Consider the following 16,595-nt stretch of genomic DNA (forward strand, 5'->3'; position numbering starts at 1 on the left):
GAAAATACATACATACATGTGTATATATGTGTATATATATGTATTGCGTACATATAACTATATATATATATATATACATACACACACACACACACATATGTATATGCCTCACTTCAGACTCTGAGTCCCTCAGCTATCAGTGTGAAAGTGGATAACAGGCTTCCATATGAGTCTTCTGGAACTATGGCAGGGCATTATGTTGATCAGAGCTCCTGTCTGTCAAAGTTGTTTCTCTTTATAGTATTGTACTCATGGTATAAGTTGCTCTCCTAGTAGTGTATACTTCATTGCTGTTACTGTGAACAGTGTTCTCCTGGTTGTGCTCATTTCACTCTGCCTCAAGGGAAGCGTTTCCAGGTTTTCCTGAGAGCATCCTCCTCATCATTAAATGAAATAATATTTGTAAACTGTTTTATGAAAGGTAAAGTACTAAATAAATGCTGGCTATTGTTAGTAAGAATCCTTGTTTTTTAAATCCCTCATTACCTACTGGGATTCTGTCTTCCAATTACACTTTAACTAGCAATCACAAACATTCTTCTGCTTAAAAGTAAGAAGAAAAAAAAAACAGACGAAATCTACCTAAAAATTCTAGAATTTTGCTAGGAACCAAAATCAAGCTCACTGGTTAGTGGCTTTTAGATCTTACTCCTTTTTCTCTTTTTTAACATCAATGCATCTGCCCTCATTCTATTCTATTCTGGTAAGAATAGAATGCTGTATAGTCTTCTACAGGTCAGTGACAGCGACAGCAATCACATCCTCCATTTCTTTCAATACAAAAGCTGTTGATCATTCTTTGACAGTTTACCAGATTGAACATGTTAGGAGGTTAAAGGGCTCCTGGAGAAGGGTTCTGTGATCAGTACCACCAGGGAGTGTCAAACGTTATATTTAGAACTACAGTCTAAGCAGTTTCTGTTTTAAAACTTTATTTTAAAGCACGTTCCTCACAGCATTGCTATTACAGAAGATGACAGTTTACATACACATAGCCTTTTAATATGTATTTTCTATCTATGTCATCCTTTGATCCTCTCCACTAACCTGTGAAATAGGGATTAAAGGTATCATGTTCTCGTTTCATGGTTCAATACAGTGTCCTTCTGACAATGTCTACCTGTACACCACTGTACTGTATGGATGTGTAGGGCATTGACTGGTGAGTGAGCGGTTAGTGATATCGTGTATCTTCAACAAGGTCAAAGTCATCAGTAGATAAAGGGCAAGTGTTTAGAGGTCTGGTGTGACTTGAACAGTCTGATAAATTGGGTTTGAAATTACAATGAAATAAGACACTCATAGACAACCTAGTAATTAACAAAAGGTTTGCTGAACCATGGCATTGAAATGATAGAAGTGGTTTGAATAGATGCATTCCCTCTCCATAACGAATTACATCTACTCAGCTGAGGGTAGTGACTCACACAGAAGGAAGATAGACATCCATCAAGTCTGAGGGGCACTAACTCCGTGTGGTCTCCTTTATACTTTTAGGCAAATGGGAAGACGCATCAGGGGCTTCAACCTTGGGATCCCAGATTGATCAAGTCCCAGAAATGACTCGATTTGGGGGGGAGGGTTGGAGTATCCTAATACAGCATGGCAGGGCCCTAGATGACATGATTTACACTGTACCAGGGTATCAGGGGGGTAGAATTGTTCCTCGTAGGGAATGGCTTTTAAATCTGCTTAGCCTGCTTGATGATAAGGTGAAATCATTCAATATTCCCTACCAGTGACAGAGGCCAGATAAAGCATCCATTTTCATGAATTCCAGTTCATATCAGATTCCAAGCCCCATACCCCAAGCAAAGCTGCATTTTGGAATCCAGAATTTGTCATCCTCCAATGAAGGGCCTGCTGAAAACATGAGTCAAGGAGAAGGAGGCATTTCTTTGCCTACACTCAAGAGCTGTGGATCTGGAGAAGTCAACAAACTTAAATGACTCACTTTCTAGAAAGCCTGACATCAGTCCTAAGTGATTCTAGATCTTTCCAGAATTGAAGAGGGCAATGAGCTGGCAGTCATTCAATAGATATTTTTGTGTGATTAGGTATTGACTGTATTTGCTGATGCTCTCCTAAGAACAAACGTTACCTATACTATCTAAGTGTGGTTGTCTGCTTCTGTGAAGAGTTAACTCCATTATTCTACTCTCTGGGCATGCACATATGCAGTTGATATAAATCAGGCACTCCTGAAAGTCAGAGGCCCTGTGCTGAGCAGGATCAGGTAAGGGGTTATCAATACCACCTGGTGATTAACTGAATAAAGGACAAATTGAAAGAAATTATAAAGCAGAGGAGGTTGACTTAAGGAGTAAGCATGAGAAGGTTTTTCTTAGGTCATATGAGTGGCTGATTTAAAGGAAAATGGCTAGAAAGCTCCTCTACCATCCCTCTATTAGCTGGTACAGCCATAGTTAAGTCTCACTTAGGGTCTTTCCTCATCTCTTCTGTCACTTTCTTGGTCCACTGCTTCTTCACAGCATTCTTCACATCTGCGTTCCTCAAAGTGTAGATCAATGGGTTCAGCATGGGGGTTATGATGGTGTAGAACACAGCTACCATCTTATCTTCTGTGAAGGTGGTTGAGGGCCTCATGTAGATGAAGATGCAGGGTACAAAGAACAAAATTACCACCATGATATGGGAAGCACAGGTAGAGAGGGCCTTACGCCTACCTTCTGAGGAGCGGGTCCTGAGGGAAAGAAGTATGACAGCATAGGAGCCCACAAGAATGATGAAGCAGCTCAAGGATATCATGCCACTATTGGCCACCACAATCATGCCCACGACATAAGTGTCTGTGCAGGCCAGCTTCAAGAGGGGATGGACATCACAGAAGTAATGGTCAATCAGGTTGGGACCACAGAAGGGCAACCAGACAGTGAGAAGGGTCTGTGCAATAGAATGAAGGAAGCCACCTGCCCAACAACTCACCATCAATATGATACAGACCCTCTGGTCCATAATGGTCATATAGTGCAGGGGCTTACAGATGGCCACATACCGGTCATAGGCCATTACTGTGAGGATGAAGATCTCAGTGCAGCCAAAGAAATGGACTCCAAAGAGCTGAGCCATGCAACCTGCAAAGGAGATGGTCTTGACCTTGGCTTGGAAGTCTATGATCAGCTTTGGAGCAGTGACAGAAGAGAAGCAAATGTCAACAAAAGATAAAAAATGGAGGAAGAAATACATGGGAGAATTGAGATGTGGACTGACAGTGATGGTCAGGATGATGAGAAAGTTCCCAAAGACGATGACTGTGTAAAAAAGTAAGAAGAGCAAGAAGCACACTTGCTGTACCATCTCATTCTGGGACAGACCTGTCAGAACAAATTCTGTGACATTACTTTCCATGAGATCTTGACAGCTTTCACGTGAACCAAACTGTGTAAATTTACCTGAGGGTATGAAATAAGAATACATTAGTCCCAAGTCACATGTGAAACCAATGCCAACTTTTACTAAATACACTACCTTGAAGTTCTAGCTCAGTGGTACACTGGGGTGGGTGGTGGGAAGGTAATGAAATGAACACATCAGAGAATTAAAATTCCTATGTCCTTACCTTGGAGAGACTTCAGTGACCTCCTAGTCCAAACCTTCAATCTCCAGATGAAGAAGCTGAGACCCAGAGTGTAACTTGCTCAAGATCACACAGGAATTCAGTGGCAAAGGAAAAATGTTCCAATGTCCTCATCCTTCCTAGTTCCTTCTGGGATATTGCCATTGTGGGCACTACTAACACTGCCAAAAAATAAACCAGATCACACCCCATCTATGACTTAGTAGAAAGATGACTGAGGCCCAGAGGAGTTAAGTAACTGCCAAGGGTCACACATGAGAGAAATGGTTACTTCTTTTATATTAATAAACAATTTTGAAATTAGGATTCAGTTTCCCTTCCTATTCCTCATTCAGGGACCAACCCCTGTTGGTCATCCAGTCAGTCTCTGAAGGACATTCCTGAGACATGAGATTGCCCAAATTCTATTGCTTCATGCTTCTTGATCTTAGGTGAACACCACCTAACTAGAAGACCTTACAAACACAATTCAGTTGAGGTGAGTTCTTGCCCTTACGAAATAAGTCCCTATCCTTGAAATCTTCCATTAGAAGTTAGGGAGACCCAGCTTATGAAGGAGAAAACCAACCGAGTAGTCTGGGAAAGATAAACTGTTTTGTTTGCTGCTGGAGGCAGCTGACTCTCATGATCAAGTTACATCTTCAGCAGGAGGAGTTGAAGATTTGAGCCCACCTCCTCATTAATATGTCTACCCCATGATTGACTGTTCACCAATCAGGGTTGATCTCCATCAGTCAGGGACACCAACTTTTCCAGAGGTATTTACAGATTCGATGATCTCAATGGCCACTGTCTTTGGTTACCAAGAGAAACCACTGACCATTAATTTATTGATTACTTGCTAGCCTAATTAATAAATTGATTATTGATTTCCCAGAACCTTTGACTCTCAGGATTTTGATTCATCACACACAGCTAGTAATACTAGCATAATTCAAATCTAGGTCTTCCTGGATCCTATGCTATAATCCTCTTTTCAAAATCAATAAACAGAAAAGAACTAGTCATCTGATTCACTCTTTGTAGCAGAAATAACATCCTACTTTTAGGAACATTGGGTAATTGAGAGACTCTGAAGAAACAGCATCAGTAAGGAAGATGTTCAATAGTAGCTTTGAATTCTCATTGACACATTTTAGTGTCACAGAATGAGCCCAGGACTAAAAGTCAAGGTTTTAATCTTACCTCTGCAGTGCACTTATGTAACTCTGGATATTTGACTTCTCGCTGGGCCTCAGTTTCTTCATCTGTAAGATGAGGTGGTTGAGTTAAAGAATCTCTAAAGTCCTTTTCCAGTTCTGAATCTGATGTGAGTCTTTGTTCCTTGACCACATTTGCTGAGCCATTAGCAAGGCAGGTGGGAAGGGGCTACGTGCCAGTTTCCAGGGAAGGAGATTCAAATAAGGAAGTAAGGAAGGAGTGCCTTCCATTTCCTGAATCTTCTCCCCCCACAAATTGGCTCCTCAGCCCATTTCCCTCATTCCTGTCACTGCCCAGCACATGACAATAAATGTATCTGATCAATACAAAAGCTCAAAAGATGTTATTAGCACTGCAAGGGATTTTAGAACTCAGATCCCAGAACATCAGAGGCAGAAGAGAGCATAGAACACAGAATGTTAGAGAAAGGAAGAACCCTGGCTAGGAAGGGAAACCCTGGATAAGTCAAGAATGAGAATCCAACTGCCCCGAAGATGTGCTGATCCTAGACCTAGAGCAGCCAATCCATAAATAAGCATGGATCAAGTGCTTGCTATGTGCCAAGCACTGTGCTAAGTTCTAGGGATGCAGACACAGAAATTAGTCTCTATCATTTAAAGGGGGCAGTTAGGTGGGGCAGTGCATAGAGCATCAGACCTGGGATCAGGAAGACTTGAGTTCATATCTCAACTCAGACACCAGTTACGTGACCCTCGGCAAGTCACTTAACCCTGTTTGGCTCACTTTCCTCATCTGTAAAATGAGATGGAAAAGGAAATGGCAAACTACTCCAGTATCATTGCCAAGAAAACCCCAGATGGGGGTCACAAAAAGTCAGGCACAACTGAAAAACAACAAACTATTTAAGAGCATGCATCCTAATGGGGAGAAAACTTAAACTGGTATATGCAAGATACATGCAGAGTAGATGGAAGGGAACCTGAAAGAGGAAGGCATTAGCAGCAGGCTGGGGCTGGGGAAGGTGGAGAGGGGAAGGCTTTCTGCCAATGGTGGTATCTGAGAAATGATTGCTGAGTGGCCATAGGTGATCATGGAAACACCAAATGGGTTCATGTAGACACAGTCAGTCAAGAGTCTGGCAATAAGCTTTTCTGTAGCACCTACAATGTACCACTAGGCACTGGACTTTGAAAAACTCGAGCATTATGTAAATTACATCTATTCATATTGCTGTTGTCCCTGTTGTTATTTTGGAAAACAAGAGAGGTGCCTCGGAACTGGAGAAGGAAAAATGTTCCCATATTCATCAAAAGGGATTGGGGTGTAATCCGAAAACCATTAACTCGTGAGTCTGACTTTCATTTCTGGAGTAATTCTCAAAGATATGATCAAGGGGAAGTTTTCTGTAAGCATTTAGAAAAGGAGGGAACAGTTGCTAAATGCCACGGGTTATTAGAATAACCTGAATGGGGGAATGCTGTAGACATAGAATAGATTTAACAAAGCATTGAAAAACTCTTTCGACAGGATAAAGAGAAAAGATATTGACTGGATGATAGTAAGTTCGCTGGGTTCAGAACTGTTTGAATGGAAATGGAACTCGTCTGTCCCTCAAGCCCTCCTCTCTTCTAATTTCCCTATCACCATCTCCCTACTCACCTAGGGCCAGAAGGGAGCTGTCATCCTGCATGGTTCCTTTTCCCTATCCATATCCAAACGGTTTTCATGATCTGCTATTTTTTTTATTTTTAATTTATGAAGCAAAACAAGCATTTTATAATATAGTGGGGGGGGGGGAGATAATTGTACATGAAACTGCAAATCTGTTGTGAACCACTTCCTATTTCTTTTAAATATATATTAGTGCATATAATATATATATATGTTAAAATGATGTGACTTCTTTCCTTCTTTTTTTTCCCTCCCCCACACACCCCTTCCAGAGGTGACTACCATCAGACAGAAGGGGTGGAGTGTCTGTGTGTGTGTGAAATCATTCTCTACATACTTCTATTTATCAGTTCTTTCTCTGGATGCATAGTGTCTTCCTTCATATGACCTTTGTAGTTAGCCTGGGTATTTATAATAGTTAAAAAGATTTAGTTGTTCTTTAAAAATATTGCTGTTCCTGTATACATTTTGGTTCTCATTTTGCCCTTCGTTATTTCGTGCCAGTCTTTCCATGTCTTTCTAAAATCGACAAGCTCATCATTCCTCAACTTGTTCAGCCATCCCCAATTAACGGGCATCCATGCCATTTCCAGGTTTTTTAACCACCACATAGAGAGCTGCTATAAACACTTTAGAACATGGAGGTTCTTTTCTTTTTTCCATAAAATCTCTCAAAGGTGCCTTCTTCTCACCTCTGACACTGAAAGCACCCTAGGGCGGGACTTCCTACCTGGACTGTTGCAATAAACTGCTAACTGATGTCCCGACCTCATCTCTTCCCAACTAATCCATCCTCTACTCAGCTGTCAAAGTGACCTTCCTAAAGCCGTATCTAGCCATATCGTGGCTATATCCTATATTACCTCCAGGATCAAACATAAAGGCCTCTGTCTCTAAAAGTCCTTCCTAGTCTGCCCCGTTCTGGCCTTTCTAGTTTTCTCACACCTTCCTCCTCTTCACATGCTCTTTGATCCAATGACGCTGGCCCCCTTCCTTTCCCTTCCCCCATGCCTAGAATGCTCTCCCATCTCATCTCCACCTTCTACTTTCCCTATTGTGTTGTCGTCATTGTTTTTTCTTCCATAGTTTAGTCATGTCTGACTCTTTGTAGCCACAATTGGGATTTTCTTGGCAGAGGTGCTGGAGCAGCTTGCCATTGCCTTCTCCAGATCATTTTACAGAGGAGGAAAACTGAGGCAAATTAGGTTAAGTGACTTGCCCAGGGTCACACAGTAGTGTAAGGCCAGATTTGACCTCAGGAAGATAGACTTTTCTGACTGCAGGCCCAGCACTCTATCCACTGCACTGCCTAGTGCCCACCTAGCTGTCCTATGAAGTCCCACTTGGTGCTAGAAACTTTTCCCATCCTCCATAATCTTAGTAACTTCCCTCTAAGACCAGCTCCAATTTATCTCGTTTAGGTTTTGTTTGTGTTGTGTCCTCCTCATTTGACTGGAACTTTCTTGAAAGCAAAGACTGTTTTTGTCTTTTTATCCCTAATGCTTAGCACAGTGCCTGGACAAATAGTAGGTGCTTAGTCCACGCTAATTTGTTGACTGACCTGACCCAAAAAGCCACCATTAATGAAACAATGTCAACTTGAAGAGAGGTCTCTAATGGAGTGCCCCAGGTATCTATCCTTTACCTCATACTTCTAAATATTTTTACAATTAGTACAAAGCCAGAGATGGCACTCTTGTCAGATGTGAAGATGGAGAGCTTGACATATGATGATAGGGTCCAGATCTAAAAAGATGTCAACACACTAAACCAGGGATGAAGAACCTGCAGCCTTGTGGTCCTCTAGGTCCTCTAGGTCCTCAAGTGTGGCCCTTTGACTAAATCTGAACTTCATAGAACAAATCATTTTGTAAGATCTCAAGACTGCAGGTTCCCCACCCCTGAACTAAACCAATGGGTAGAATCAAATAAGATCAAACATAAGGTATATTTACTATAAAATTCCCCATCTGTGTTCAAAAAAATCACATTCACAAACATGAGGTAGACAGAGCATGTTTCAGCAGCATCATATTTTAAACTATATGATAAGATGAAAACTACTGAAGTGAAAAATGAATAATTTAGACTATTTTAAAATAAAATATTCTTATGTAAATAAAGCTAATATAACCGTGAATAGAAGGAATACAGAAAATTGTGAAGAATCTTTTATGGATAATTTCTCAGATCAGATGGGATTGGCTTAGAATATTGCTGTGATGTAGAAAATGATCAGCTGGTTGATTAAGAAAAACATGGAAAGACGTGGACATATGAAGGAAGATGCTATCCACCCCCAGAGAGAGAGATGGATGGAAATACGCACAGCAGAGTTTTACATCTATGTATGTGTGCATAGGTTGGTATTTATAGATATTTATCTATATGCACATTATACATATAGCTACATAGATCTATCAGTATGTATATATGCATACATATATACACACACATACAGATAGATAAATTTAGATATAGATATCCGAATTCAATTGTAGCCTTCTTTAGGATGGGAGGAGGAGGGAAAGCAAAAGCAAAGTAAAAAGTACATAGCAGAGAACAAAATAAAACCTAGAAGGAAAGCAAAGAAAAGCTGGATAGTTTTAACATAATGTGTAGTATTTATTACATAGGTTTTCTTTAAATGGAAGTTTGGTATTGTATATTGAATCCTCCCCATGTTCTGCTGTGTATATGGAAATGTTCCTTTTTTTGTTTTCTCATTTTGTATTTAAAATGAATAAAAAACTTATAAAAGAAAGTAAGAAAGAAAAGGCATGGATAAGTAGCAATTCCTATGAAAAAGGTCTGAGGGTTTCAATGCACCACAAGCTCAATTCTTATCTCTAGGATGTCATGGTAGCCAAAAGAACAAATGCTAACCTAAGCTATTTTGAGAAGCATCCTGTTCAGAATCATAATCTTCCTTAGTCAGACATCATATGGACTCTGGTGTCCTAGGAGAAGTTGCCTGATCAATGAGTGGTTGAGAGTAAGGAAGAATGAAGTAAAGGTGTAGTGAATGTTGAACAACTGGTTCTCCAAAAAAATGTATACATGACACAATGGAGTGTTCATGATCTGTGTTATTATCATCTCTCCACAACTTTCTTAGGTCACTCTAGATGGTCAATGAAATCATAAATCAAGCCCCAATTAGAGAAGGCTCCAGCATAACCTTGGATACATCTCTGAAGAAATTTAATAGTGAAGGATAGGATAAACAATGACTGTACCATAGAGTGGAAGAGCCAAAGAAAGGCCTTTTTTTAGGAATGGGGAGCTCTGAGCATTGATTATGCATTCATTTATTCAAGAAGCCAATACTGAAGGAAAGATTGACAGATGGAAGCTGGGCAGAGGATGTAACAGGTCACTGCAGGAGGATATGTGATCAAAGGCACAAAGAAAGGACTTGGGCTTTGGGAACAGAAGCTGTAGTGCTTCTTTCAGGATGGGAAGGAAAGAGAAGAGAGTGTGTGATAATATTAAGGCTTGACAAGGAGGAGAGGGAGACAAAGAGTTTATGCTAACCTTTCTCATCTTCCTTAAGTAGGAGACTAAATCATCCCCTATGAACATCAGCTGGCAAAATGGGCTTAGGAGAAAGGAAAAGGCTTAGGGTACTTTGTGCAGGAATTGAGATGTGTAGGCAGTCAGGTTACATGAGAAGCAGAGTGGCATCATACAGAGAGAGCTGGCTTCAGCATCAGGAAGGCCCCAGTTCGGGTCCCATATCTGACACCTACACGCCATAGGACTGTAAGAAAATTAACTTCTCAGGGCCCCCAGACAACTCTCTAAGATTATAAATTACAGGTTCTAAGTTATAGGTCTGGTTTAGAGAGAGAAGAGGGAAAGAGCAAGGAGAGAGAGAGAGAGAGAGAGAGAGAGAGAGAGAGAGAGAGAGAGAGAGAGAGAGAGAGAGAGATTGGGACACAAAATAGAACAAGTAAAAAAAAACTAAAAACAAGTAAACTAAGAATAAGTAAAAAATAAACTTTGGACAACAAATAAAAAGCAAACTACAGTTCTGAGAACCAGGAAGAACAGGTTTAAATCCCATCTGCATATTTATTATTTAGTACTTGTGTGATTCTGAGGAAGTCATTTCCTCTTCCCTCACCTTTACTTTCTTTCCTCATCTATAAAATGGGTATAATAATAACAGAACACTTACTTAGCAGTTGTCATGAAGGTCAAACGAGATCATGTTTATAATACACTTTTTCTATAATGGGCCTCTAATATGAAGGATTGGCAGTGTAGAGCATAGCAGAAACAGAACCAGTCTTGAGCTAGAAAGGTTTCTCTTCAAATCCTGCCACGGACATTCTGGTCAGATGGCCTTGGGCAAGTAAGTCATCACCCCCCAAAGTTCTAGGCTACTAGTTCTCTAAGACCATACATTAGAAGGTGTCCATTTGTATTGCTAATTTATTATCTGTATGAGAGTTCCCCAAACCAATGAAATCACAGATCTAGTCATTGTTTCTACACCTATTATTATTAATAATGAAAAGAAGGCTGTGGAGCTTGGCCCCTAGTTGCTGAATCAGTTCAGTTGGCCTAAGTATGTTCTAGCACATATCTAGTCATAGAATAGCCGAGAAAGATGAACGTTCAAAGACATTGACTTACCTGCAAAATTTCAAGGTGTTTCTGCTTCTTATTCACCACCTGCCCTGTTACATCCCTGCACTTTCTTTCTACTTCAAGATGCATCAGTTATCTGAAGGTCACAGTGTCTATGGCTCAGGGAGGAATAAATAAAAAAATATTTTTCCCCTCTCTTCTCAATTTAAGAAATCCAGTGCTACTGAGCACACAGGCTAGAAAGTATCTATTTAGAAAACAAGAAGTGTCCTGAGTCTTAGAGAGCTATACCCTCAATAGAGACCCAGTACTTACATGTGGGACTGATTGGAGCTAACGGATGATCCAAAAGTCATCTCACCCTCTCTCTGAGGACACAGGCACCTTGAATAGTGACTCCATCCAAAGTAAATTACAGCTTGGGAAAGAGATAGACAAGCCCTCTGGACTTCCAGGGGACTCAAGAACTAATGGAAGTTCTTTGTCCCTGCCATCTCTGGCCCAAATAATGAGCTCCCAAGAGTTTTTATATCTGGAAACTTTGGACCAAGGAAGAACGCCATCTTCTGCTGCACTGGCCAGGTGTGGAAGCCTACTGGGAAGATGGTATGCCAAGGGTCTGCTCTGGACTTTGGGGATACTCAGGAATCCAATCACCCTGGTTTTGTGGTCTGGCCCATTTTGCAAGTAAGGTCATTATCAATTACCTAAGTGGGTTACTATCTAACATTTTGAATTCTGATTAAGAGAAAAGTTATTAAATGACTCCTGTCAATTCAGTTAAACAAATATTTATTAAAGAGCTCTCCTGTAGCAGACATTGCCAGACACTAGGGATACAAACATAGACTACAAACAACAAACAAGCTCTGCCTTCAAGAAGCTTGTATTCTACCAGGGGATATGACATATAGACAGGTAAATATTAAGTATATATAAAACTACAAAAGCTAATTTCAATACGTAGAAAGTTCTAGTAACTGAAGCAGGTGAGGAAAGGCCTTTAGGGAAGGTAGTACTTGAGCTGTGATTTGAGAGAAGTCATATATTCTAAGAAGCAAATATGAGCACATCCTTCCAAACACGTGAAACCAGACTTTGCAGGGAGTGGGAGAACAAATACTCACTTCTTCCACCAGAAAACAAACTCCTTGAGAGGAGCAATTTTTACTTTGTTTGCTTACCCTGCTTTTTTCCCCTTTGTTGTTGTTCAGTTATGTGTAGCTATCTGTGACCCCATTTAGGGTTTTCTTAGCAAAGATGCTGGAGTGGTTTGCCATTCTCTTCTCCAGCTCATTTTACAGATGAGGAAACTGAGGCAAACAGGGCTAAATGACTTGCCCAGGGTCACACAGCTTGGAAGTGTTTGGTGCCAGATTTGAGCTCAGGCATTTTTTACTCCAGGCCTAGGACTCTATCGACTTCTTCACCAGTTGCCTCTAATGAGGATCGAAATTCGAATTGGGAAATTCTCCATTAAAGTGATTCCAATATTATCAGAGGATCTCATTGTTGTTCAGTTATTTCAGTTGTGTCTGTTTCTTCATGGCCCCATTAGGGGTCTTCTCGACAAAGATGCTGGAATGGTTTGCCATTGCCTTATCCAGTTGATTTTACAAATGAGGAAATTGAGGCAAGCAGAGATTAAGGGACTTGCCCAAAGTCACACAACTAGTACATATCTGAAGCCAGATCTGAATTTGGGTCTTCTTGATTCTGCATCCAGCACTCTCTCCACTGCACCACCTAGCTGACCCAATTATGTGAGAAAAATCACTGAGCTGTTCATATTTCTTGACTCAGGAACCAAACAACCATACATATTCTCTAAGAAGGTTAAAAAATAGAGGAAAAATGTCTCTTTTGTACAAAAATATTTCAGCAGCACTTTTTTACGATGACAAAAATCTGTAAACAAAATGTGTGGCTTTCAATTGGAAAATGACTAAACAAGTTATGATATGTGAATGTAACAGAATATTATTATATACCCAAAAAATAAATATGAGAAATTCAGGGAAACATGGGAAAACTTATCATCTCACCTCTCCAGTCCTCAGTTTCCTTATCTACAAGAAGTTTGAACTAGAAGAGTTCAGAAGTTCCCACTGACTTTAAGTGTGTCTCTATGATAATATTTTTGCATTCCTTTTATTATTATGAACTTAAGCAATGTCAACAAGCATCACCATTTCTTTGTACAAATGTAATGGGGGACAGGACAACTAGCCATTCAAGGTCTAGGCAGGAGTGTGCTGGAGCGAGCTCAAACCAACTCCTAAGAACTAATTGTTATATTTTTAGCATGAGCAATTACACCTCTGAAATTGGCAAATTCTATGAATCCTGGCTTGATGGAGCATGTTGTTAATTGTTTAGACTTAAGAAAGTGGTGCAGAAAAAGTGAGCACTGCAAATTAAATTTCAAAGTGTGTCCTGTCTAATATGAAAATGTGTCTAATGGGAATGTATGAGTAGAACCCATATAAGATTACATGCCATCTTGGGGATGGCAGAAGGAGGGAAGGGGGGAAAATTTGACCTTATGAAAGTGATTGTTGAAAACTGAAAACAACTAAATTAATAAATTGCAGGGGAATATATCTTGTGTACTTTCTTTTTTCTTTCAGAGAACCACTTGTAAAACATTTACCAGCATACCTCAGGGACTAAGTCCTTGGAAGAAGTGTAGGTATTCTCTACCTGCCTCCAATCCTGCCACATGGAAACTTTCATGACCTAGTATATTGCCATGAAAGCCTCAGAAGTTAGTTGTATGTGATGATGGCAAGTCTTCTGACTTACTATGGAACCAGAGGTGGTAGTAACTCAAGAAGGGCTAATCCAGAACCAAGCACAGACACTCTCTCTCTCTCGCGCACACACACACACACACACACACATCTTTGGAGATCTTTTTTTGGTGACTGTAAGAAACAAGACTGCTTTGAGCTACAAGCCCAAGAGCTGAGTTAAGGAGGAGCCTAGCCATGTGTCCAACCCTGATATGGCAGCTGTGAGCTGCCATATGATCAGTCACCTCTGTCTACTTCTGTTTATTCTTTCCTGATATTAAGAAAATGATACTCCAATATGGAGATATTTGGACAATGGTCATGCACGTTGGGGTAACAGAGGAGCCCACTAGTAGTCAGTAGCAGAAATGAATGAGAGCAACATTGAGATGAACAATGCCAGAAAGAAGCCTTATATTCATTGCAGAGTCTGGAGAGATTCAGGCTAAGAAACAGCAGCCAAGCCTATTATGAATCTGGCTTAGCAACACACCCAGCTGAGACACTATGCCTTGGAAGGAGGCAGCTCAGTTGCATCCATTCACCACTAATGTGAAAACTGACAGAAATTTCCTGAGGACTCCAGAATGAGAAAAAAATGCTCTCAGGGCCAGCATCAGAAAGAACTACCTTGGCCTCACATGTTTTCTATCAATGTAGAAGCAGTGGATAGAGTGCTGGGACTGAAGTCAGGACCTTTACTGAGTGACCCTGGGCAAGTCATTTAACTTCTGTCTGCTTCAGTTACCTCAACTGTAAACTGTGGGTGATAATGACACAGACCTTCCAGGGTTTTGTGAATATCAAATGAGATAATACTTCTAAAACATTTATTAAAAGCCTGGCATGTAATGAGAAAGTGGGATAGCAACGTGGAAGAAATTAGCTTTAGAGTCTACACCTTAATAAATGGTTATTGTCTCCCTATTCTTCCTCTCTATGTGCCTCCCTACCTTTGTGTGTTGTTTGTGTCCATTCTGTCCAGTGATCATATGTGTACAAGAGGACGATACATCCCTGGTTTAGATGGTATGGTATGCACCACCTTAAAAAAAAAAAAATAAGGGACCAACGTTTGCTCGATAAGGGGTAGCACACCAATGGAGACTTGTGAAGTGACAGTACTAGAGACCCTAGCCTCAGGATTCCTGGGTGGAGGCCTGAGAGCAGTCAGCTCAGCTTCTAGGGATCCATATAAGAAAACTTTCTCTGCAACATGAAGAGTTGTCTAGAATATTGAGAGGTTAACTGAATGGCCCAGAGTCACACTGCTGGTCTGTCCAAAGCAGGACTTGAACCCAGATCTTTCTGGCTTTGAGATCAGCTCTATCTCCATACTGACTCTCTTTCTTTATATTAAGAATAAGAAAAGATGGCAATATGTAATACTGTGAATCCCTAATATGTACAGCTCGGTTTCTTAATAGAATCTATGAAATTTAATAGTAATTTCAACATTGCCCCAAATATGTCTTCTTCTGACCTTCTTGCTGTGGGCTTCTGTGTATTTCTTACTATTTCATTGACACCCTTTTCTTTCTCTTACTTTGGGGGTGGGGGGGGCATAAATATTCTTTCTCCTCCTACAACTCTTCCCTCAATGCATTAAATTAAATTACTTTCTAATTTCATATAACTAAAATTGTCCATTTTATCTCCTAAAATCCTCTCTATCCCCTGTTTGTTCAAGAACCTTTCCCATAGTCATAGCTGTAAAAAGACATTTGTGATTGTTAAGTCCAGTCCAACTCTAAGTGCCAAAGTCCATGGGGTTTGGGGGAGGGGGGTGGCAAAGATACTGGAATGGTTTGCCATTTCCTTCTCCAGTGCATCTCCATCTTATAGACGAGTAACTGAGGCAAGTAGGGATTAAGTGACTTGCCCAGAGTCACTAGCTAGTAAGTGTCCAAGGTTGAATTTGAACTCAGGTCTTCCTTACTCCAGGTCCAGCACTCTATCCACCACACCACAAAGCTGCCCCATAAAGATATCACCTACTTTTCTCTAATTTGTTCATGCTGCAAAGTTTTATATTTAGGACATGCATCAATTTGTGAGCTGTTGGTCTAATCTCTAAACCTAATTTCTTCCAGGTTGTTATCCTGCTTTCTCACCAGTTTGTGTCAAATAGTGCATCCTTAATGCCTTTCAGTTTATGAATCCTACGCCACTACATTCAATTGCTTCTAGGTCTTGTGCACTTCATCTCTACACAACCAACAATTTTTCCACTTTTAACGAGTACCGGAGTTCATGACCATGCTTTAAAGTATAATTTGATGCTTGGTATCACTGGTCCCACTTCCCTCACATTTTTTTCATTGTTTTCCTTGAAATTATTAACCTTTGGTTCCTCCGATTGAATTTTGTTATTTTTTCTGGTACATTTTATTACTGTCTCCCTGGAATCATCGTTGTTCATTATATGGACCAGAGAACTTAATTTTTTACTAGTTGTTGTTGCTGTTTACAATGTCATTATTATTACATAAATTGTTCTTTAGTTTCTGTTCACTTTGCTCTCCATGGATTTGTTACATCCCCACTCCTGCTAAAGTGACTTTTTCAGGTAAAGGTACTGTTTCAAGGTTTATCAAATCAAGGCAAAAAACATTGTGTTCGCTTTCTCTTTTACCAAATTCCCTCAATTTGTTTTTCTTTTCTTATTGTTTTAGCTGTCATTTCTTGAACGATACCTAATCTTACTGGAAATGTCTCTAGGACGTCTTCCCTAGAAATAACTCTAATTTGTGGTTTTAGATACATACTAT

General features: G+C 40.2%; 1 protein-coding gene across 2 annotated transcripts; it reads right to left on the minus strand.

Annotated features, from left to right (window-relative positions):
• Window positions 1–965: 965 nt before the first annotated feature.
• Window positions 966–3,455, minus strand: LOC140511604 (olfactory receptor 4S2-like). 2 transcript variants are annotated; one of them, XM_072620761.1, is made up of 2 exons: window positions 2,467–3,455; window positions 966–1,103 (listed from the first exon to the last, which is right to left on the minus strand). In XM_072620761.1, exons 1-2 carry the CDS (start codon window positions 3,436–3,438, stop codon window positions 1,071–1,073), a joined length of 1,005 nt encoding a protein of 334 aa, XP_072476862.1. In that variant the 5' UTR covers window positions 3,439–3,455; the 3' UTR covers window positions 966–1,070. The 2 variants fall into 2 exon arrangements, with proteins under 2 accessions (XP_072476862.1, XP_072476861.1); XM_072620760.1 differs by lacking the exon at window positions 966–1,103 and having other exon boundaries at window positions 2,434–3,455.
• Between the last annotated feature and the right edge of the window lie 13,140 nt (window positions 3,456–16,595).

This window comes from Notamacropus eugenii, chromosome 6, assembly GCF_028372415.1.
Source record: "Notamacropus eugenii isolate mMacEug1 chromosome 6, mMacEug1.pri_v2, whole genome shotgun sequence".
NCBI classification, from domain to species: Eukaryota; Metazoa; Chordata; class Mammalia; order Diprotodontia; family Macropodidae; genus Notamacropus; species Notamacropus eugenii.

What these genes read in the sequence shown, in the direction of transcription:
- LOC140511604 (XM_072620761.1), bottom strand. Translation starts at nt 3,438, where the DNA reads ATGTATTCTTATTTCATACCCTCAGGTAAATTTACACAGTTTGGTTCA. An exon ending in AGAAGCAGTGGACCAAGAAA is followed by an intron (nt 1,104 to 2,466) that starts GTGACAGAAGAG and finishes CATTGTCAGAAG; the next exon opens with GACACTGTATTGAACCATGA.